Below are 23191 nucleotides of genomic sequence, written 5' to 3'. Positions count from 1 at the left end.
TCACTGATACATTATTTTTTTAAAAAAAAAAAGTCAAGTCCTATCAGTGGTACATGATAGAGTAATAGCAGAATTAGCAATAAATAACATCGCTCATATAGGTCATTAATTCTGCAGAACACATTTAATAAGTGGTGTGACCGAGAGCCTCATAAATCTCTGGCTTTCCCTAGCAGTGAGAGCTGGTCAAAGTTAGGGTGTCTGTGTGTAGAGCTCTCCTACGTCTGGGCAGTCCAAGCCCTAAATATTTATGTCCGTTTTTTCCATCCTTTTGACACATCCCAAACACATTCAGTCCACAGGCATTATTCAGTTAGATTTAAAGTAAGAAGGAAACCTACCTAAATCTTCAGGTGCCCTACGAGTATTAATATCATAAAGTCCCAGCAGCATTACGTCCTCATTCCAGCAGGAACTCAGCCATCTAGCTATCTAAAGAGATGCCTTTTCATCCCTCCTTCATTATAGGAAGTATACCCTTAGCCCTCTCCAAAAACTGCATCAAACAGAGCTCTTTTGTAGCACGCCTGGAAGATTACCAAATTCAGCTTATTTCCAACCAAGTGGGGGAACAGCTTTCAGAAATGGAAAAGATGACTGGGAGCAAGGAGCCTGTCCCTCTGGAAACATAAGGGGAGAACTTTCAAAAGCACCTAGGTAACTTAGGATCCGAAGTCCCATTAATTTGCACTGAGACTTAGTTATTCCCCCCTCCCAATACTCCTTGCAGTATTGGATGCCACACTGGAACTTAACATAGCTTATTTCCATCCTTTTGGGAATAAGTGCTTCAGTTCAGATGTTTGCTTTGTGATTCCCCCCCCCCGCTCCCTTGGCTGAGAGACTGCGACCCACACATGTGCACAAAGAATCTTGCTTGTCTTGGTAGGGTCTCTCCCAAGAACCCATTAGCACATCAATCGGGAAGCAAGGTAGCTTACTGTGTTGTTAATGCCAGGTGCACTCCTAGCTGCAGAGGAGAGCACACCACCAAGTAATGAAACAGGTTCGCTCACGTGATTCTTTCATCCCCCATAATCCTCTTCAATACAGAGCCAATATTTTAGTTGTAAACTTTTCCTTTATTCCTCCTCTTCAAGCTAATTGAAAGCCCATGGAGTTTGTCTGCAGCTGCTGTGACGTTTTTGTATCCCTTGTTGCTCTTCTGGGTCTTACATGTATATTTTAAGGAATGGGATCTTCAGTAAATGACTCGATATTAAAGTAGTCCTGCACTACCACCAATCCATGGACTGGAGCCACAAGGGGTTAGTCCTCCTACCACTGGGGTCACCCCACCCAGTCACACCTCTCAATTCAGTCCCCTTCCATCTGCAATGGTTTAGCAAAACAAAGTTTAATTTTTTTTTGCTTCACTTCAAAAAATTACATGGGAAAGGTTTTTTACTTTACTTTTCCTCTGTATTGCTGTAAACTTGCTGCAAGGGGATTGGGCCAGTGCCTGAGAACTAGAAAGTGAAACAGACTGACTGTTTTCAAAGGCCAAGCTGAACCAAGTGCAAAATGCAGAGGGCAAAAATCAGAGATGGTGTTGATCAGAGGTGACGCATGGGGCAGGGAGGGTTATGCAGGGTCATGTCTCCCTCCTCCCCCCCTCCCCGATTTCTGCCAGGATTTATCTGCTTTGCCCTGAACCCCGCTGCATCCCACAAAACCTTTAAATTGTGCCCCCTTCTCCCCCCACCAACTATCAACGGTTACACATCGTTTCTGGTGTTGATAACTCTTGATTTCATTTAAAGTCTAGCAATATTTGGTGTTTTACTTAACATGACTCCAGGAGCTGGAGTTTTATTAAGTGAGAATCTCAGCTTTCTTTTTAAAAACATGTGTAAGGGGATTTTAAATTGGGGAATGTCCTGCAACACGTTGTTCACCCAGATGATCTGCCAGCATTTGGAATTTTATTTATCTTTTAGCCATAGTATATATGGAATATATCGCACAAGCACAAAATGAATTTGCTATTACTGTGTCCGGAGTCAACGTTACTTCTTTAGCAAAGCAGCTGTGAACAGAGGAGAGAGAGAGAGAGAGTGTGTGTGTGTGTGTTTTGCTTCACAAGCTGCCTCTTTATTGTTAAAAGTGCCAGAGCCTTTGAGCATAATTCAGATGTGTTGCTGCAAGGTCACGCAAGCCCTAAAAATGAATGAGAGGCTATTTACCCCCTTGCCTTCCCCTTAGAGGGCCGCATTCCCCGTACATTGTACTTGTGTGTGGAAAGCTGGCATATTACACTTATTCCAACAGCACAAGCAATTGGGTTTCTAAAGGTTGTTCTAGCTGGGAAGAGCTTAAAATGAGAGCAAGGATCTGACCCTGCAAATGGTTACTTATACAAGCAGTCCCATTTGAAGTTGTGGTTACTCCCATGAGTCAGTATTTTACAATGTCTGTTTTAGACCACTTCTCAAACAGCACATTGTATTCCTAGGCAGCATGTTGCATGACAGGGTTTGGTCTCTTTTCTTGTCAATACTGCTGAGATGGTAACTTTGGCTACTTTTTCTTTTCCTATATTTGCTTTCGGGCCCTGATCCTGCAAACGTGGGCATGCATGGCCATAAGATTTAAAAATCAGGCTACTTTTGTTTAGTTGCTTAAAGGTGGATTTAGGACTCTAAATAGTAGGCGTTCACACTTATAAATTTTGCCTTTACGTTTTATGGAACGTATCACCAGTGCTTTGGAGAGTATTTTATTTCCAAATGCCACGTGCATCTGTGACAGTTGCTTGCAAGCCGAGATCTGTATTCTGTGGCTGACCCTGTCTCACACTGATGAGCTGAACCAAAACCTGAGATTGGAATATCCCATTGATTTGAAGGGGGGTGGGGTGGGAGGACAGGTTGAATTCAGGATCTGAATTTTGCACCTTGTGCTTCCCTTCAATGGGACGCCAAGCTGGGGCGGTGTTGGATATGGAGGGCAGGGCTCCACGCTTATTGGGGAGAGCAGAGTGGCTCACCAGCAGGGGATCCTGCAGCAGGACTCTGCCAACAAAGCTGACAAAGGCTTCTGCATCTCAGCCCTTTTATTTGTTCTGTCACTCCTGCTTTCCCTCTCTCGTTTGCTCACCACTCTTAAACAAACGCTTCCTGTAACAGGAGTTCAGAGTAATAGCAAATCCATCATTGCATCCTCCTTTATGCATGCTGCTTTGATGATTAACTAGGGTTCTTCTGAAGCAATTCTGTCCGGGGTTATGTACTTTTTATAGAAAGCTGTTTTCTGAGCCTGTGTCTGCACTTAGCTGGCGGCTGTTTCCCTTTTTTCTATGCCTGCGAGTGTGCTGAGGTAACGCAGATTCATCTTCTTCTCTCTGGCTCTAAAGAGAGAATATAAAATTTCTGCTGTCAGAAAAGGACTTTCATGTCGTGCATTCCTGGGATGTTTTTTCTTGGCTGTGGGAACACACAGAGCCATTGATTTTAGTCGGAAGGGACTGGGGAAGAATTTAGTTGAGATTTAGAAAATCCCTGTAGTCTGCATCATCTCAGAAGAGGAAAAATGAGAGCAGAAGAATCCAAGCTGGCAGGCCCAACGTCTCCCCAAAGGGAGGCTGGGGTTTTAAGATGGAGTCAGTCTCCTTCATTTTCATGGGGTTGCGTTGAAAGGCGAAGCGCTGTAACCCGAGCAAATGCGACCGCGTGTGGGAAGGGGAAAAGGAATAGGAATATGGGAGGCATTTCCAGTGAGCGGCAGATCTTCAGGGGCTCAGTGCCCATAATCAAAGACAGATTTTCAAAAGAGCTCCATTCCCACGTAGGCGCCTCCAGAAAGACCAGATTTTCAAAAGTGCTCAGCACTCAGCAAACTCCCATTGTGACCCTCCTGGCCAGATTCTTAAGAGCTGATCATGCTGATGTCTTGAAAATTAGGTGGACTTATTTTGGTACTTTAATGGGAGAGGAGCTCTGTTGAGAATCTGGCCCCCATTGTGGGGGCTGAACATTTTCCGAAAAATCTGGGCCATGATGTATTGCGTGTGGAACACTGGTTCAGCTCTTGAGCTCATCCTCACTGCCCCTCTACCCATTCTAATGGCTCATGTTAAGTGTGGAAGCCGTGTGCAGACTAACATTTGTTGGTTAGAATGAAAACCATGAATTTCCTTGGTATTCGTTTGCTTGTGAGCATTGATTGAGTGTTTTGAAAGTAAAATCCTCCCAAAATGCTTTTGCACAGAGGTTTCTGCCAGAAGTGCTTGAGTGATCATTTTGAAACCCTTTGGTTTCCCTTCTCCGGTTTTTGTTTTGTTTTTTAAAAATAGTTAGTCCCAGCAGGGAGTAGAAACAATATAATGTGACTCATGTGGCCAGTTGCACCCCAGGAACACTGAATAGTTGAAGATTTAGTTGACGCACATAGTTAGTGGAAAAACGCATAGGCCGCAATATGCTTGCGCGGTATTCTCACCATTCCAAATAATGAACGAATGCATCCAAGTCTGTTCACAGATAATCTGCAAAACAGATGAGCAGGCTGAACTCATTGAATAAATGATAAACTTCCTATAATTAGCTTGGCTGTAACTGCAAAGCCCTGGATTATGAGACTTCCTCTGCTCTGAGGCTGATAAACTGTGAGGCTTCTTTCTTCAGTCTTACATTATTGTTAAATCTCTCCCTTCACCTACCCACCCTGTGAACCTGGGTCATGAGAATGGATTTAAACAGCATTTCTGCTACAATTCATAACGTAAAGGCCTCCCAAATGCAACAGCAATTCATGCAGATGAAAAATAAGACCAGGGTGGAGTGGGGTGCAGGAGAGAATGGGTATAACGAGGGTAACAGCATTAATAAAGGAAGCATTTAGGCTGAATATGACAGTGAGGACTGTTAGAATGTGGCATGGTCTTCCAAGAGAAGTGCTGGAAGCCCCACTTGAAACTAGATTGGATAAAATAATAGGAGGAAAAATACCATGAGAATAATCCTGCACTGCCTTTGGAGGATGAACTAGATGACCTAATAGGACTCTCCCAGCTCTAAATTCTATGACTCAACCCTCTCCTCTTTCTTTTCCCTGCGGTCCAGATGCCCACAGTCCCCTCTGCAGAGAAATTTCAAGTCTGGATTGCATGGATGGCAAATACCCAAAGCTGGGCTTAGGTTTGGAATCTGCACTGGACTCTTACTCGCAAGGTTCTTTCCCCCTCTCAGGATCTCTCTGCTTTTCACTAAGCAGGGTTAAAAATCAGGTGGTCCAGTTTCAAAAAGCCGCCAGTCTAATTCTTAGCAGCAGCAACACCTGCTCTTTGCTGTTTAAAATGCTGAAAGACTGTGTCCCTCAGCCTCTCTCTGGGGACATCTACACTGCAGTCGGAGGTGGGATCACAGCTCAGATGGGCATATCTGCTCTGGCTTTAATCTAGTTTGTTCAGTTAAAATAGCAGGGAAGATGCAGTGGCCCATGTTTCAATGCAGGGGCAGGCCCATCCGGAACCCTGGCCACCGGCTCACATGGCTCACCTGTCCCCGATCTGCAGTCACACCTCCGATTGCAGGGAGAGGCGGGCGGAGAAGTTTGTCGCTTTCCCCCGTTCTGTCGATGAGCCGATCCGAGATTCGTGGCTCTTGCTGCGATCTTGCTCATTGTCACAGTCCGGGTACAAGTCAACATTTTTCAGAAGTGGCTTCAGATTTTGGGTATCCCCAATCCTCTTGTCCTGATAGCCTTTTCCAAGGCGAGGAGTACTCTGGGCTCCCATGGACTGCAATGGGGAGAGGATTTCACCCAAGGAAGCTTGGGAGTCTGATGGGGGTGTGCAGGTCCCCAAAGCCCTGCCACACTGACGTCAATGAGAGCTTTGCTGTTGACTTTTATGGGACCAAAATTTCACCTCTGGTGTTTTTTTCCCCCCCACCACTATGAATTCCCTCCTTTCTTGGTTCCCTAAGCTGATGTCATGTGGACATCTTCCTTGCTGAAACTTACTCTGAGCGTCTTGTGTATTTATAAGCACTCAGGACTAAAAAGCCTTGGAATTCTCCTTGTTTTTGTGTTTTCCCCTCCCCTGTGCCCTTCTTCTCTATGTCCACTTGCTGCAGCCTCTGGAGTGTTGCCCGTATTCTCCCTCTTGTTGACCCAGCTTGTGTTGGCAGATTTCGGGGTCGAGGGCTGACACCAGATGAGTTACTTGACCAGTGCCTTAGAGTGACTCAGTGTCAGAGCCAGGGCTAGACCTCAGAAGGTCATTGTTCCCAGTCTTGTGATAAATCCATGAGCTCCAGCTGCCTCTTTACATTGTGCTTCTCCTCACGTCCTGACAGTGCTGGTATCCTTTTAGTATAGTGCTTCTGGAGCTCTGCAGTAATGCGTTTGCTTAGTACTAAGTGAGAAAAAATTTCTGTGCCTTCCTTGCCAGCAGCCAGGGTCACCAGATTTGGGAGGAATTTCCCCCCCCAGGTCAAACTGGGGTTTTCCTCACCTACCTCTGCAGCATGGGGCATGGATGCCTCCTAGGATCATCTGGGCATATCTCACCTGATCACTTCCCTGTCATCGCAGAGGCCTCGGCATGGGTGGTACACAGCAGGTTTGGCTCCTGAGGGCTGAAAGGCGTTTAACAAGTCGTTGTGTTCAGCGTAGGGGTATTGGGGTGACATGTCACGGCCTGTGATATGCGGGAGCTCAGGTGAGATCAGGGGTTCTCAGCCTTTTACTTGCTGAGGACCCCCCTCAATAGGCTCTAAAAATGCCAGGGCCCGGTAGAGGGTGAGGGGCTCCGGGCTGGGGGGCCCTTGGGCATAGGCATAGTTTTATTTCTATTTTGGGGGGTGCAAGGACTGGCAGGGCTTGAGCCAGCTCCGCACAGCGGGGTCCAGGGAGGGAGCGCCACCTCCCCCCCGACTCACTCAGGAGGCCACCCACCCTGTCTGGGCTGTGGGGGGACGCAACCAAAACTATAACTCAAAGGGGGGGGACTCAGTTCAAAAAGTTTGAAAACTGCTCAAGGTGCAGGGTGGGGGTAGCTAGGGGCTGTGTGTGGGCAGGGGGGTAGCTCGGGGCACAGGGAGGGGGTAGCTAGGGGCTGTGTGTGGGCAGGGGGGTAGCTTGGGGCGCAGGGAGGGGCTAGCTAGGGGCTGTGTGTGGGCAGGGGGGTAGCTTGGGGTGCAGGGAGGGGCTAGCTAGGGGCTGTGTGTGGGCAGGGGGGTAGCTCGGGGTGCAGGGAGGGGGTAGCTAGGGGCTGTGTGTGGGCAGGGGGGTAGCTCGGGGCGCAGGGAGGGGGTAGCTAGGGGCTGTGTGTGGGCAGGGGGGTAGCTCGGGGCGCAGGGAGGGGGTAGCTAGGGGCTGTGTGTGGGCAGGGGGGTAGCTAGGGGCTGTGTGTGGGCAGCTTGGGGTGCAGGGAGAGGGTATCTAGGGGCTGTGTAGAGGCAGGCGGGGCTCCCAGTGCAGCTCCCAGCTTCAGTAGTGGTGGGGGCAGGCGCTGGGGCTCCCAGCTTCAGCCCCATGTTGCTCCCAGCTGTGGGGCGGGAGGGCACTGGCTTCAGCCCCATGCCACTCCTGGCTTCAGCGCTGGGGCTCGGGGCACCGGGTTTCAGCCATGAAGCTCCGTGGACCCTCTGAAAGGGCTCGCGGACTCCCAGGAGGCAGCGGACCCCCATTTGAGAACCGCTGGACTAGATGATCTAATGGTCCTTTCTGACTTTAAATGCTGTGAATCTGAATGTGTGACGGTGGTGGGAAATGAGCTCAGGTCTCCTGGGTCCCAGTCTAGTGCCTTAACCACAAGACCATCTTTGCTCTCTGAACTGAGTCTGACTTCTTTGTGCTCTTCTTTTCTCCAGGTCTGTGACGATGGAAGAAGGGGTCCATCATCTAGAAGCCTGACTGGGTGACAGTAGGAAAACCCTCCAAGAGACGGGCAGCTACTAGCTTGAGATACAGAGCGAGACAAACATGCTGAAGCCAAGTGGACTTAAAATCCCTGGCAGGGCAGGGAAACACTCCAGCCCTGTGGGACGGACTTCGGGGACAGCTGCAGCTGCGGCCACTACTGGCTCAAAGGAAGGTGAGACCTGGATTCATCTAGGGCCTGGCCCAAAGCCGACTGAAGTTACCTGGTGAAAAATGCCTTAAGTGTGGGTTCTCCTAGTTTTGAAATCCTCTGTGCTTGTTCTTCGTGTTGGCATAAACAGGCTCATCAGGGCTACTAGGCAAAGCAAGTATATTGGAATGAGAGAGTTGTCCCCCTCTAGCGGCGGATCTACAGAGTTGATAGGGACCTGCTGTTTCTACTTGCTTTAAAGGTTCTGCTTTAGCTTAAGACGTGAGATGTTTGGAGCTGAAGGAACCGGGTTGTAGTCCCAGCTCTGCGTGCATGTGTACCTGTGTGACTGATCTAGTAACTGCATCTGTCTGCAGCACATCGAATCATGGAGTATCAGGGTTGGAAGAGACCTCAGGAGGTCATCGAGTCCCACCCCCTGCTCAAAGCAGGACCAATCCCCAACTAAATCGTCCACATAGGTTCATTTGAGTAGGCTTTTTTCCCCACCTGCACAGGGTGTACAGAACGAAGGCTGAATTTCTTTTTTAATACAAGTGTTGTACTGTGGTGACAGTCGTGGTGCAATTACAGGGCACTCAAGGGTGGGTGGGTGTGTTTGTATTTGAAGAAAAGCTGCCTGGGGAATGAAAGCATCCCTCGTCCACATGCACAGTAGGCACTGAAGGACAGGCTGACAGGAGTAATGCGTTGTCATGAGATAATGCAAGAATGGTTTTGCAGTGTTATGATAGTGAACCTTTCTGACTGATGGAACTTGGAAGGGGGAGGGCAGTTTTTGATTATCCTGAGTCAGTGTAGCAATTTGGGTTGAATCATTTGCAGGTGACCTTCATGCTATGTATCCTCACTCATATCCTGCACTGTGGGTGTGTGATCTTCAGATTCTGCATACTGTTAACACATCACTATGTGTAGGGAATGTGGTTTAGCAATACTAGGGCCAGTGTTCAGTGCAACCCTAAAAATTCAAGGCAGTGCAAGCTGCCCTTCATTTAGGGCTATAGTTTCCAGTCTGTGATTTCTCCTGGCTGCTGTGTTTTAATTTGAAGCAGATTTTGGCTAACTTTTTAGGTATAAAAATTGTTTCTGTTTTAAAACAATTCCCTTAAAATATATAAAGCGGGTCCTTTCCAAATGCTTGTGATCCCAGGCATAAGCCCAGGTATGGAGAATCTCTAGGGCCTGCCAGCCCCTCCACTAGCTGTTTTCAACACTACAGAGACTTTTTCACTGAATGCACCCGATGAAGTGAGCTGTAACTCACAAAAGCTTATGCTCAAATAAATTTGTTAATCTCTAAGGTGCCACAAGTCCTCCTTTTCTTTTTGCGGATACAGACTAACACAGCTGCTACTCTGAAACCTTTCACTACATATTTCATTAAAAACATAAACTCAAATGTTTGCCTTGATGGGGACATTGCTGGTTTTAACCTAAAATCTGCAACCCTCTCATTCCTCCCTCACCATAAGACAGTGTTCACTAGCTTTGATTAGTTCTGTGTATGGTTCTGTCCCTTTAGAGAATAGCATTTTTTAGGTGAGTTCAGTGTAGGCACAGAAAGGCCCCATGCTCCGATATGACTTTTTTGCAGGATCGGGGCCACAGTTGACAAAGATCTGCTTTGTCATTGCAAAGCAAGTTAGTCTGAGGTGATGCTTGCGCAAAAGAGAGGGAAACCAGGCAATGATTGCTGCAGTGATGGGACCATAGAAGTGTTGTTTTAAAAAAAAAAACCTTGTGGAATTTCAGTGGCAGGGAGGTTTTATCAATGTATATTTGTCTTATTGACTCTTTGCAAGGAGAACCGGGGTTCAGGCAGCTACATCTGCATGCGCTTGCCACACAAAGAGCCCCTCTCTGCTCAGTGACTCTGACTCTGTTCCCACTTCAGTGCCACTGATTTGTTCAGGACCTTTGTAGTAGATATTTCTGTTCCTTCGATGGTGAATAGCACCTCCCTCTGCTCCCACCAACTGTCCCCTGGAGCAGATTGCAAAAACCTTGGGATTTAACTTGCTTTTCGCTGTCAGTGCAAATCTTTTCTGGGCTGCCAATCCCAGTCATCTCATCAGACTCTGGTCCAAATCAGTAGCTGGCATAAAGTGGCTTTGGAGTTCATGGAGCAACACTGATTTACACCAGCAGAGGATCTGGCCCTCCGTGTTGTGTTTAAAATTCTACTGAGGGTGATGTGGTGATGAAGACAGATGTGGCTATTAGCAGGGTTGTTGTTTAGCTTTAGGACCTGTCTCTCACAATTCAATAACATTAAAAGCCTCCTGATGTCTAAGTATTAGGGTGAGATCACAGTTAAAGCAAATGGAGCAAATTCTCACTGCAATGATTTATTTTCTGCAATATTTTCTCTGCTCTAGGTGGGAGTGATAAATTAACCCAGTTCTGATTCCCTTCCTCTAGTTTAGTCCCATAGACTTCAGTGGGCCTAGCTGTGAAGGTATTGTTATGCTCAATAGTATCCAAATCTGCTCCTGAAGTACCAGGTCCAGTTATGGGGCAAAATACACCTCCCCTTTTCCTCCCCCCCGGTCTGCACTAAGTGCTGGCATTTGAACGGTGCTGCAGTGACTGAGAGCGAAGTGGGTCAAAGATGCCTCTTTAGCTACCAGCACTTGATGTTGAGTCTATTTTTGAACCTGTAGCAGAGGGCGAATTATAGTTGGTCTGGCTGTAAGGAGAAAGGGGGAAATATCCATCGTCCATGGACATGTAGCTGCATCAGAGAGATCCCTGTCCGCTGCTACCCCCTTCAAGCTGCCAGTGCAGGGTCTCAGCATAGGCAGCCAGCATGCGTGTTGCAGTGCGAAAGGGTTAATAAGCAATGACAACTGGCCTGATGCAGCCATTCAGCTGGGTTTGGTGCTTGTTTACAGCAGCTCTTTTGTGCCTCTGTCTGCCACAGCCATCCGTCGCCATGATGAATGTGCCCCCAAAGCAGGCCCAACACATGCAGCATGCAGTCTCGTGCTGAGTTTGACCTTTGCCTGCAAAGTTTAAAAACAAGGTTGCTCAGAAGACCAAGGTGGAGAGGTGGGGGAATACTCTGACCTGCACTTCTCCCATGGGGTCAGTGGGGGAATGACTGTATGGGACTGCAGTGGTGCAGAGAGGAAATAAAGGGTGGGAGGTAGGTGGGGAAGGATCTGGCTGGTGATCTTGGGTATGCAGCATCCACAGGCTGTAAACGGCCTCGGGTGTTGTGCTGGTTATCGTTTCCCTGCTGCCAGATGGACTGCTACCTCTTCCCCAGATCTGGGCAGGCAGCATTTAGCTGCAAAGGGCATGCTGTCCTTGGCTTCACGCACAGCATGGTGATCCCTAGTGAGCTGCTGAAATAGTCGCTTCTCAGAACTGTTCCTCCATGCCTGGTGGGAATGGGACCGAACAGGACTGTGGAGCCAGCCACGTGCTCATCAGGCAGCTGTAACAGCAGTGATGCAGCTTGTAGCAAGGCTGGGCCGCACACTCCCTATTTCTTTGCTTTGATCCTGTACACATGCCACCCCCCTGCCCGCTACCTCACCACTGGCGGTAGGAGTGTGGGACACCGGGAGGGGCTAGCCATCCCTTTCTCTCACTCCCTGCCTGCCCTGCTCTCTCTTTGCATGGGTATTATGAGAGGGCACCCCCACTGCACTCCAGAATCTAGCAGCCAGAACCGCCTGTTGCTGGCAGGGAATGTTGTCTCTTCATCAGTGTGCCTTCCTAGCTCGGAGAGGAGCTGTTGGGATGGTCTTGTAGGCACCCACTGAGCATGGATGGGGCCCTGGGACAGCAGCTGGGAGAGCTGGTGCTGTGGTACCCACCCTGGTTACCCCAGCTACTAATGGGACTTAAACAAACCTACACCATGATACAAAATGTTCCCCTCCTTTTCCTGCTGAGATTGGCCTTGCTCTGGTGCCTAGTGGTGCCAGAGTGCCACAAAATCCCGCCCTCCTCCCCTCCAGCTGGCATTGACTTAAACTTTTGTCAGCCACCTCAGCAGCAGGGCCCGGCCTTGCGTGGAGCGTGATTGCACTCACCAGCCTGGAGGGGGTCAGGGCCTGAGGATGCAGAGCCCTGACCCCTTCCTGCACCCCAACCCTCTGCCATAGCCCAAAGCCCCCTCCCACACCCTGAACCCCTCATTCCCAGCCCTCACCCCCGCACCCAAACCCTCTGCCCAGCCCTGAGCCCCTCCCATACCTCAAATCCCTTATCCCCAGCTCAGTTGGGTTGTGGGCATCAACAATTTTCTTCAGCTGGTTCGCCAGAAAAAAAGTTTGAAAACCACTGCCTTAGATGGCTCATAGCCTTAAATGCTCTGGCTTTGTGATTCCTGTGGGCGTGGAGCGTTGGTGTGTTTACAGTCTTGAAGGCTGGGATTTTCAAAGGTGCCTAAGGGATTTAGGTGCCTAAATATTACTGAAAGCCAATGGAAGATGGGCACCTAACTCTCTTAGGCTTCTTTGAAAACCACAGCCTTAAAACGTGACTCTCCCTTTGCTATCTTGATCGTCCTTCTCTCCCTCACCAGTCCACCCCCCAGACGTTGGAACAATGGGGAGGGTATGAAAATCCACCACAAAAATGTGACTGAAAAGCAGGCTGGAAATCCAGCTCTGCATGTTGCTGATACAGCAGGGAGGAGATCACCACTAACCTGTTTTCTTGTTTCCCATCGTCTACCAAAAGGAGATGCCAAGTGGGCCTGCAAGCAGCTAGGGAAGTCTGTGTGTCTAAAGCTCCGGAGTTAATTTTCAAATTTCTTGTAGCCTGTAAAATTTCTGGGTCTGACAAACCTGTCTCTGCCCCAGCCTGCCCCCAGACAGTCTCCCTTTGCTCTAGCGTTCTGGAGCTGCAGGAATGAATGAGCAGCAATGATGAATGGGGTCCACACAACTTTCACAGCTGGTGGAACAGGTGAAGGCTGCTGCGAATAGAAATGTTTGCATTTCAGTGTGTTTTTCATTCGCTCAAAAGAGCGTTAAAGTAACTCGGTGAATGAGGAAAGCCTCTCCTTTCATGCTGCAATCTCCTGTCAGCTGGCCCTAGGGTTCATTTACAAGGCATTTTATGGCCTTTCAATCCTCTTTGGGATTAGAGAACTTTTAGCAAGGAGAAAAAGGGGGAAATGAATATGTTCAGAGCTTTGGCAGGTGCTGGGCGCTCCAGTGCCTGACAGAGATGGTGCTCAAACTAACCCCTGTGTCCTGAACTTTGGGCGGGGTCAGAGTCTGAACCCAGACTAGATCCACATTTTGCAAATGGGCCCTGTTTTTTTAGAATGTGCAGACCCCAAATTCAAGACCCAAACACCACCGTGCTCTGGCATGTCTGCCATTTGGATCCAAAGTGTTTGCATTTGGGGCCCAGCCCTACTGCCAGGAACTGAGGGGAGGCAGGCGTACCTAGGCAGCACAGGAAACTTTCCAGAAGCCTGAGAATTGCACCTAATTTGCATACAAACTCACCTACCTTATTTTTAAATCAAAAATTAATGCGCAGGACCCTCATATTTGCTTGTGAGTCTTGATAAGATGTTGCTCAATGGTGCTGCCCACAAGGAATGAAAACAAAATAACCCCAGGCCTTCAGAGCCATTAGTAAGGAATAGCCAGCTTAGGCTCCAGCCTGTTCGAATAATTAGTCTCTGTGGGCTGTACTGAAAGTTTTATAAACCAGGGAGACTGTGAGGCTCAAGGATGAGGGTAATGGGATGCGGAGGTGTTTGCTCTGAGCTGAAGGTTCCAAGTGGGCCCAGGACAGTAGTGGTGGAAAGTGGGTCATTACTTTCTGGTGCATGGTCAGTGGCCTGCATACTATGAGTTGATAGTCTCAGTTTGTCTCTTTTAGTGACAGTTACCCATCACATCTTGCTAAAAGAGATGCTGTAGGTCAAACAGAAGGTACGATGGATTTGATGCAGGAATTGCTGGGTGAGGTTTCTCCAGCCTGCGTTATGCAGAGGGTCAGACCTGATGATCATAACGGTTTCTTCTGGTCTTAACATCTGTGAATCTAGAGAAACTGCCCCCACAGTGGGCACTGCTTGGTTCCTTTATTGGAGCTTTGGGCACAGAAGCTAAAGACTGACTGAGTCGTGGAGACTGAACAACACGGTCACTCCCTTTGGGTCAGTTTGTGGCTCCTTTGTCAGATGCTGTGGAGAAGCTTGGGCTGTCCCAGTGCTGTCTGATCTTCAGGGCTGTCTCTCAGATGCCTTTCACAAGTACATGACCGCTTACAGAGGGGAGAGAATAACGTTAGGACTCCCATGGAGAGGGCTGCAGATTAGGACTCTGCAGGCTGCAGTCTGAGCATTTCTGCTATGAACTGTGGCAAAAGTTTCATTTTAAAATTACGTGTCATGAACTTTGTAGGAGTTGGACAGATCTTAGCAAAGGTTTGAGCTATCCAAGGGGCAGGGTGGGGGACAGGTAGCTATGCTGTCTTCAGTTTTCTTTCTACAAGTGCAACTGGCTTCTAATGGATACTTATAGTTTTATGCTCTTATTGATTCCATACTGAGAAGTCTGTAAATGCATGCATCTGAGTCCCATTAACATTAATGGGCTATGCCTGCGTGGAGCCAGAAGAGAGTAAACCCATCGCCCATCTAACTTCTTTGTAGGACTTGTGCTGCGCGTCTCTCTGCCTTCATGGGTAATCTTTGTTTCTCTTTATTTTATCTGCAACTGCATTAATAACAATGTAAAGAACCTGCAAATACTTTGCATGCTCCCGAAAGGTTGTCTGGCATCTGTCAGAGTACATTCTGGTCATGTAGTGGGGAGAGCGAATTTCTTTTGCCTCTAGGTTGATTTTGTGATGCGATGGACAAAGGGAATGCAAGGAATGAAGAATGTGTTCTTGATAGGGAATTATGCTTAAATAATTGGAACCAACCATGTCTATTCTGGATGTCTCCAAGGTAAGTGCTGGCATTTCAGCTTGTTTAGCTGTTGGGTTCATTTAGCGTACGCTTCCTTTTCATTAGACTCTAAGAAATCAGCACAGAGGCTGCCTGATGATGTCAGTCTAGTAATTCTCTAGGAAGGGGTTCCAAACAAAACCAGAAACTATCCAACTACTGCCGAATGCAAAAAAGGAATAGCCATGTCTTCTGAAGTTGATTGGTTCACACAAGGGGCTAATTCTTATCTCCATACAGGCTTCATAGCTCCCAGGCCAGTAATGTTAAGTTTGGGTGTTGCACACAGATGAATCTAGAGAGATTAGATCCCCATGCCGAGGAGCCAGAAGCTGCTGTTGTTTCTAGCAAAGGTTTTGTTTTGTTTTTTCTTTTTGTTTTGCTTCAGGCCTTCTGGAGCATCCTTTTGTTCTCTGTTAAAGGATATTCATTCACACTTGCAGAATGGATTTAGGTTAAATCTAGTGACAGTTCTTGACAACATACTGGCAGTGCTTGAGACATTTACTGGTCATTTCTTCCTCGGGTCTCTCTTAATGGAGACCACCTCAATAGCACAATCTTGCACGGGTGCTCAGCATCCTGCTGAAGTCGGTGGGAGCTGAGGGTGCTACGAAGCATCTCTCAGGTTCAAGCCCCAAATGCTTCTGGCGCTAATAAGTTTAACACTGATTGTTGCACTTAGTCATACCTACATGTCTCCATTCTTTTGTCAAGGAAGGTATTGAATACTGGAATGCCAATCCAGCTACCTATGGATTATTTGCAATTTGATTCAGATATGTACCAGCACGTTACATTAGCTAAACCTAAAGAAAATTGCTTTTAACAGTTACTGCTTCATGGGCCTCTGAAATGAGGTAGGTAGATAAATATGTAGTGGCCAAATACATTAAATTAGGTTCAAAATGTATTCCCTAATAATTCTTCCTTTTTACGTGCTTGTGCCAAACAGTTTAACAAGTGTGTGTGAACCTACAGAGGAGCAGAAAGAAAACTGCAGAGCAGTATTACACTACAGACAATGCAGTCCCACCCTGCCAAAAACATAGGTCACCCCTAACTATATACATGATAACCCTGTGCATTCGCATTGCAGCTGGGATGCTCTTCCTCTCAGTTCTCTGTGTTTGGGGGACATGTCCATGTTTGGGGGGAATCTGAGTCTCATAAGCAGCGTGGGGACTGTACAGCGTGGATGGTACAGGAAGCAATTGTCTGCATGCTTGTAGAGACAGCATAGCCTGGGCATGGATTGATACTATTCAGATCACAGTCCTATTTGGGAGTCCAGTTGCTTGGACTGAACTACATTTATAATGGCAAAAGGCTTAAAAAGGGGAGCTAGGATGGTCAGGCAACAAAGACGGTGGCAGCAGCATCGTCACAAGGAGACGCACAGAAGAGAATAGATCAATTAAGTTTTTTAAAAAAAATATTATTGTGGGTGTGACTAAAATGGTTTGAATGAAGGTCATGTGATGGAGTCTAAATCCAGCCCCTGATTGGATGTGATGATGCTCTCCAGAGAGTTTTGCATATCTGCCTCTAATCCCGGAAGCCAAATGTTTACTGGTACTATTAAGAACCTTTTTACTATTTGAACAGGACCTTGATTCAGCTCACACATCCCCGATAAGGGCCTCTCCGTCTATACTCCTGCTATCTGGAGTGTGACTTTTTGAAGGGGGAGATAATCCGGGGCTGGATTCCATTTCCAGAAAAGACCTGGTTTGATGCATTCCAAGCAATACAGAAAGGTATCGAATCAATCCTGTTTTAGCTAGTTTCATGGGTGATTTCTATAGACAGTTGAGAGGCTGATTTAATTGTCTTACTCATTAGATGCTCTTGGAAGAATCTGATATAGTTAATCCTTACCATTCAGTGCACTCCTTACAGAATTGCACACTCTGAAGGCATATGGAAGTCAGATACCCTCCTGCTCTCTCTGTCTGCAGCCTCCTCACAGAACAGCAGGGAAAAAAATCCTCTTTCCACAGACATTCAGGTCATGGTGGTTTGGACAGAAAGTGCCAAGCCCTGTTTGCTGGTGTAAATCTGGAGTAACTGCATTGCCTTCAGTGCCATGCTGATGAAAATAAGAACAGAATTTGGCCCAGCAGCTTCTGTCTCAAACTATTGTGATCCATACTGGCAACACATAGCGCATTAATCAGAGGCTTGAGCCAATGTCCATTCAAAACTCCCATTGCCCTGACAGGCTTCGGATCAGGCTCTAGGATTATAGGAATTGCCGAACAAGATCCATGGAGTCCGGTATCAGCCTGAAGTAGGTGAAACTCCTCTTATAACACACCAAGCCAATTATACAAACTTCTGGTCTACTGCAACCTATATTGCCAGACCCAAACACTTGAAAATCATGAGTCAAGCTCCAGAATATCAGCAGATTTTAAAACTCTTTGGGGGTTTTTTTGGTCTTCTAATTTCAGATCCTTTAGGTTCACATTTTCAAACTCTTTTCTACAGCCAAGAGAGCTAGGCACTTAGCGCTCGTCTACATGGGGACACTCAGGAAAATTAATCTGAATTATCGAGAGGTGTTTATTCCAAATGAATTAGTTAAACACATTAAACCCTTGTGTAGGCACTCTCATTTGGAATTAAAGTGTCCTTAATGTAAATTAAATTAATAGAATTAGCCAGTGTTATCCCCATTTTACAGATGCAGAAACTGAGAAGATTCATGGAGTTTAAGGTCAGAAAGGATTATCTAGCCTGACCTCTTGCATATCATAGGTCATTAATTTCATCTAGAAACCCTCATTAAGTCCAAATACTTTAGTTAGACCACTGCATGTCAGTCCTTAGGAGACTAAGCTGTGTGTCACAGGGAGAAAACAGGAGGGACTGGTCCAACCAATGCCAGAAGCCCCTGCTAGGGCAGGGAATTATTAGGTGAGACATGTGGCAACTTGCTCAAGGTCACACAGTGAGTCAGAAATGCAAACAGAACCCACTAGTTCTGTCTGTCAGTCCCTTGGACAACCCCTTTCCCACCTTCATTGCAGTCACAAAGCCACCCACTTCCTTCCTCTGATGCTGTATCCAAAATGCTTTGTTCCCCTAACCCTAAAATCCTTTGTATTTTTTTCACCAACCCCCCACAAAGACTTTAATCATTTGTTAATGTTGGTAAGATCATTGTGCCATACAGAGATAAAATCTGCCTTTATTTTCAGTTTATGTAAATTTGATGTCTATACATTTTAAATAAATATAATCAACTACAATGAATACTTAATGAAAACTTCAGAGACAGTATATTGCATAATGCTCTATAGTCCACAACCCTCTTTACTGCAGTAATGTACATTTTGGAAGAGCTTTTTGTTTTGTAACCAGAAGGACTAGAAACATGACTTAGACAACAGTTTAAAATTTACATTTTGGATTCTGTAGACAATTTCATGACCACAGGAAACTGTGTGACCTCAGAACCGAGAATTGCTGCACAAAACAGCAGTGTGTCTCCAACTCTAGGAACTACTTGAATGCAGGTACAAGTATAAAACTAACAGTCTAATTCTATTTCGAGGGAGTGGAATGATCGGAGATGAGTTTTGAACACAAACTGCTACAATGCTTGAACAGCTTTTAGAATGGGAGCAAACTGACTGCTCAAGGCCAGTCAAGGATGATGAGGTATAAATAAAATATAACCTCCTGCAGGATCATGCATACCTGGGAAATTTGCTGTGTCCGGGTTTGGCTTGAGTATTCAATCCAGGGAGATGAATAGAGGCCCTCAGGAAAATCAAAGTGCCTCTTCTGAAGTCTTTAATTTTGTCTGGAATCTTAGTTTTGTTCTCATTTGCATGCTGGAATGATGCAACATGCTATTTGGTGAAGCAGCTGAGACATAAAGCATTTTGGAGTGGGATACCTGCTGTCAATGTGGATATCTTTGTCCCTGCTGAGGGTGTGTGAGCGCATGTGCGGTTTTAAGGGATTAGGTATCTGTGGCAAATGGGCAATTTGGCGTTTTCTGCAAGTAGTCTCTGTTTATGCTCAACTCATTGCCTCTTGAATTGGACACTGAGCCATTTAAACCAGACATTGAGAACAAACTTGATGGCTCAGCAAATTTTCACCCCCAGCCCCCAATTTCTGTTATTAGATTAATTAAATCAAAACAGAACAACAAAACTGCATTCTAGACACTGGATCAGTGTGTGGGCAGCTTACTGTGTGTGTTCACTTAGGAAGACGTATAGACAGAGCTATTTGTACATTGGTACCTACTTGGAGAAATAAACATCTTACGGCCCAGTGAACTGAAACTGCATTTCAGTGCAGTTTGTCCCCAGCGTTGTACGGGAGTTTCTCTGGCAGTTAAGGGGTGTTGAGCTTTTCTTGTCCCATAATTCCACCGGGGTCCCAGAGATATCCCAGCAGGCCTTTTGAAATCTCTTTGTTTCAAGGAATTGGATTGGGCGCCAGGTTACAGCTAGTGTGGCTGTGTGGTGAAGCAGCATGTATGGTATGGGGACCCTGCACTGTTTATGCTGGTGCCATGCCAGGGGTTCAGTTAACACTGATTCAGCTCTGTGCTGCAGCATCGTGTTGGTTATTTGAAAACAAATCTCTTTGACCGTTCTGATTAAGAGCCGAAAATGCTAATTCCCCCTTTTTAGTTACGTTTTGGTCATCCTACCTTCAATGGGCATATGTTTCCCTCACTGACATCGGTGGGAATAGAGAGTGTGGAGGGAGGGCATGAGGTAGCTCCCAGACCATACAGGCCACATGACTTGCCTGCACTCAGGTTAAAATGACCTTATTGCCAAGAACAATAATTTTAAAGAATTCTATGTTACTTAATGGCCTGAAAAGCCCTAGGATCCATTTCTTGCATTTACATTCTAAAAGAACCATCCATTTCTCTCACTAGCTGCTGGAGTTTGCTGTTTTAAAGCCACTTTGGGAAGCCATTGAAGTCTAGTGATTACAAGGAGGGCCTGGGAGTCAGAATGTGGGGGTTCTGCTCCTGGCTCTTCCACTGACTGTCATTTGTGGGCCCAATACTAATGGGAGCTGGATCAGTCCTTTAACGTATATGGAAAGGCTCCCACTGGCTTCAGTAGAATCAGACCCTGTTATCGTTTGGGGGAGCTCAGCACCAGACAAGAGATCCTCAGCAGTTTTCAGGATTGGGCCCTGTGTGTGTGAGATCACTGCTCCGTGCCTCAGTTTCCCCCCGTAATGTCTCAAGCATGGCGTGAGGGTTCATTAATGGGTGTTTAAAGTTTTTTTCCCTCCTCTGAATCTTGTGTAGTTGTTCCTCCTCCCATTTGCACATGCGGTGAAATGGCTGTCATCCATTGAGGCTGGGGAAGGAAGGGGCGAGCCGAAGAGGATGGCTCTGTGGTACAGCAAGGGACCTACTGCCGCAGTCCTTCGATTGCTGGGCTGTTATGACATATTGTGTCAGCAATGGTGTGTTGTGTCGATGCGGAGGCCTGGAGGGGATTCATTTTAGATGCCTTTGGTCAGCCTGTGGTTCTCTGCATTTGTGTGAATGAGGCCGAGTGGTCCAGTCCAGCGTGCTAATCTACTGGGACTCAAGAGATCTGCGTTCTAGCCCTGGCTCTGCTGTTTGACTTCAAGCAAGTTACTTCTCCTCTCTGTGCCTCTGTTTCACTTCCCAGCTTTGTCTGGCTTGTCTCTCTTTAGCTGGGAAACTTCTGTTGGACAGGGCCTGTCTCTTATGTGTCTGTACAGTGCCTAGCACCTGATCTCAGTTGGGGCCTCTCAACCTTCTTGAATCATGTCCCACCTTAGCATTGTTTTCACTTAGAGCCTCCCCTTACAATAGCGAGAAACACCCCTTACCACTCAGACATGGTGTCACAACGCCATTCGTGCAAATTTGGCCCGGCCATGTCTTCATCGTGAATTAGAAGGCTTGCCAGGCTCCCTGGAAAGCTTGACTTCCCCTCACCCCCCCGAGTTGAGAACTGTTGCTCTAGCTGTTACTGTAACACTATTAATAGTCATTATAACAAACTTAACAATAAGCTCATTGTTATAAATCGTAATCACATACAAAAGAAAATGTAAAATGTTTGCTCCTCCACAGGATGTCAGAGTCCCTCAAACCCCCACATGTGTGATAGGCACTAAGAACTCAGATCAGGCTTGTTAGGGGCAGCTGATGTGCACATACTCTTAGGCTTCAGGATCCAGGTAGGTTACACTAGTCAGCCATTAGCACAGCCTCTTCCGTGCTAGAATTCTGTTAGCTTGTTTGCAGAGCCACTGCTATACCAATGACTTGACGTCTCTCTTTAAAACTTAGGTGCAAAAAATGTCACACAGGCAAATAAATATCCAATCAGAGTATCCCAGTGTGGAATTTCTAAGTCCCCCTGAGGAGCACAAGTTTTAAAAAAGCCTGTATTGGGGTCAGATTGGAGGGGGAAAGTGATGGTCCCCTGTCCAAGTTCTGCCCTTAATCCCAAACTCCTCCCATGACCCCCTATCAACTGGGTATTTATACTAAAATGCTCAGTAACAGTGTAATATTTGACAGGATTGGCATTTAAATCGTATGTTGGCACTTGAACCTCATGATGACAATGGAGATGACTTGGGCAGATTATGCCTCTCAGCTGTTGTTCAAGGTTGCAACTGCATTCCCAGGCAGACAGGTTATTATCACAACGGTAAGGGCTAGAAATTTAACAGCAGACTGGGTCATTATAACCTTGCCTGCCCTCAGTCTTATCTGTTGACCAACTGAATCTGCTCATTCCTATCTGGTAGAACTTGGAACAAGGCTAGACTTTTCTTCCCAGTCCTGATGTTGCCTCGCTCTGTCTCCCTCCTGCTGTGACTTGTTTCTGGCTGGAATGACCAAGCCCAGCAAGCCACGGTAGAGCGTGCAGCCAGGGTTTTTTAGATCATTTCATTTTTCACATGGCTTACTCTTAACAAATATCCCTGACACAAAGCTGGCCCTTTCACGTCAGTCAGTGAGGCTTCAGCATGGGGGAGGGAGGGTGTGATAATTCAAGCTGTTCTTGTTGAACCAAAACAGCCGTGCTAACATCTGATCCATTCAAAACAGGAGCAGGAGGAGGAAACTTTTGTCAAAATGGAAAAGGACAAAAATTGATAGAGGAGAAAATAATTTTTTTTTTTTTGCTTCCAAGGGGTAGAATGCTAAGGACGGAGAGTAAAACATAGTTAAATGCTGGTGACCTATTAGTGTTGGATATTTTGCTGGTTCAATATATTTGGGTAAATCAGTCCAGTGTGTGGGTGTCAAACACGTGTCCCACTTGTGGTATGTCTGCACTGCAGTAAAAGACCCCGGGCATGGTCACGGATGGCCATGGGGCTCAGGTTGCAGGGCAATAAAATTGTAGTGCAAATGTTCAGGCTCGGGCTGGAGCCTGGGCTCAGAGACCCTAGGAGGGGGATGGGTCTTAGACTGTGGACTCTAGCCCGAGCCCAAACGGCTACACTGCTATTTTTAGTCCTGGAGCCTGAGTCCGAGTCAATTGACCCTTGCTCTGAGACTTGGTGCACTGGGGTTTTTTATTGCAGTGTAGACCAGGGGTCTTAAACTCAAATGACCATGAGGGCCACATGAGGACGAGTACATTGGCCCGAGGGCCACACCACTGACCCCGCACCCCCCGCTGCCCTGGCGCCGCCCCCACTCCACCCCTTCCATGAGGCCTCACCCCTGCCCCGCCTCTTCCAACCCCTTCCCTGAAGGGACAAAACAGGGCTGTATGGTCTAGTCACCCTGAATGCCCAGCGGGAGGGCTGTAGCCAAATGTCGTCATAGTCGTTTTTTATGTCTTGAATGCCATGTAGTGGGACTGCAGGGCGCTGTGTGTGTACACAAAGGGATGGTTTTGATTTGGATGTTGCTCTGTAACAATGTCCCAGCCAAGTTCTGAAGATCACCAGTTTTGGTATCAAATTTAAATGTAAACGCCACTTGGGGCTGAAAATGACCCAGTGAGCCCCTACCCTGGATACTGACCCAAATACCGCTGTGCGGGTTTCCAGGACACATGGCTTCTTGTGATATCTCATTCTTGGATGTGGCATTGGAGTCACCCCCCTTTTCTAGCTGCTATTTCTGAGCACACAGGGCTTCCCAGTGAAGTGATTTAATACACAAAAGTTCATGCTGGGGATTAGAGTGCAGTGACCTATCTGAAGTACAC

The 23191-nt window shown here is 46.9% G+C and overlaps 1 protein-coding gene across 1 annotated transcript in view; it reads left to right on the top strand.

The window, feature by feature from the left end:
- The first annotated feature begins 7929 nt into the window (after nt 1-7929).
- The window catches only part of CLIP2 (CAP-Gly domain containing linker protein 2), a 94480-nt gene continuing 79218 nt past the window's right edge, over nt 7930-23191 (top strand). The window contains exon 1 of the mRNA XM_077836589.1: nt 7930-8041. Within this exon, the coding sequence (XP_077692715.1) occupies nt 7930-8041 (112 nt within the window). The remainder of the gene's footprint in view (nt 8042-23191) is intronic.

Source organism: Eretmochelys imbricata, chromosome 17, assembly GCF_965152235.1.
Source record: "Eretmochelys imbricata isolate rEreImb1 chromosome 17, rEreImb1.hap1, whole genome shotgun sequence".
NCBI classification, from domain to species: domain Eukaryota; kingdom Metazoa; phylum Chordata; order Testudines; family Cheloniidae; genus Eretmochelys; species Eretmochelys imbricata.
The sequence above is the reverse complement of the archived record's forward strand: the minus strand, read 5'-3'. Positions and strand labels throughout refer to the sequence as shown.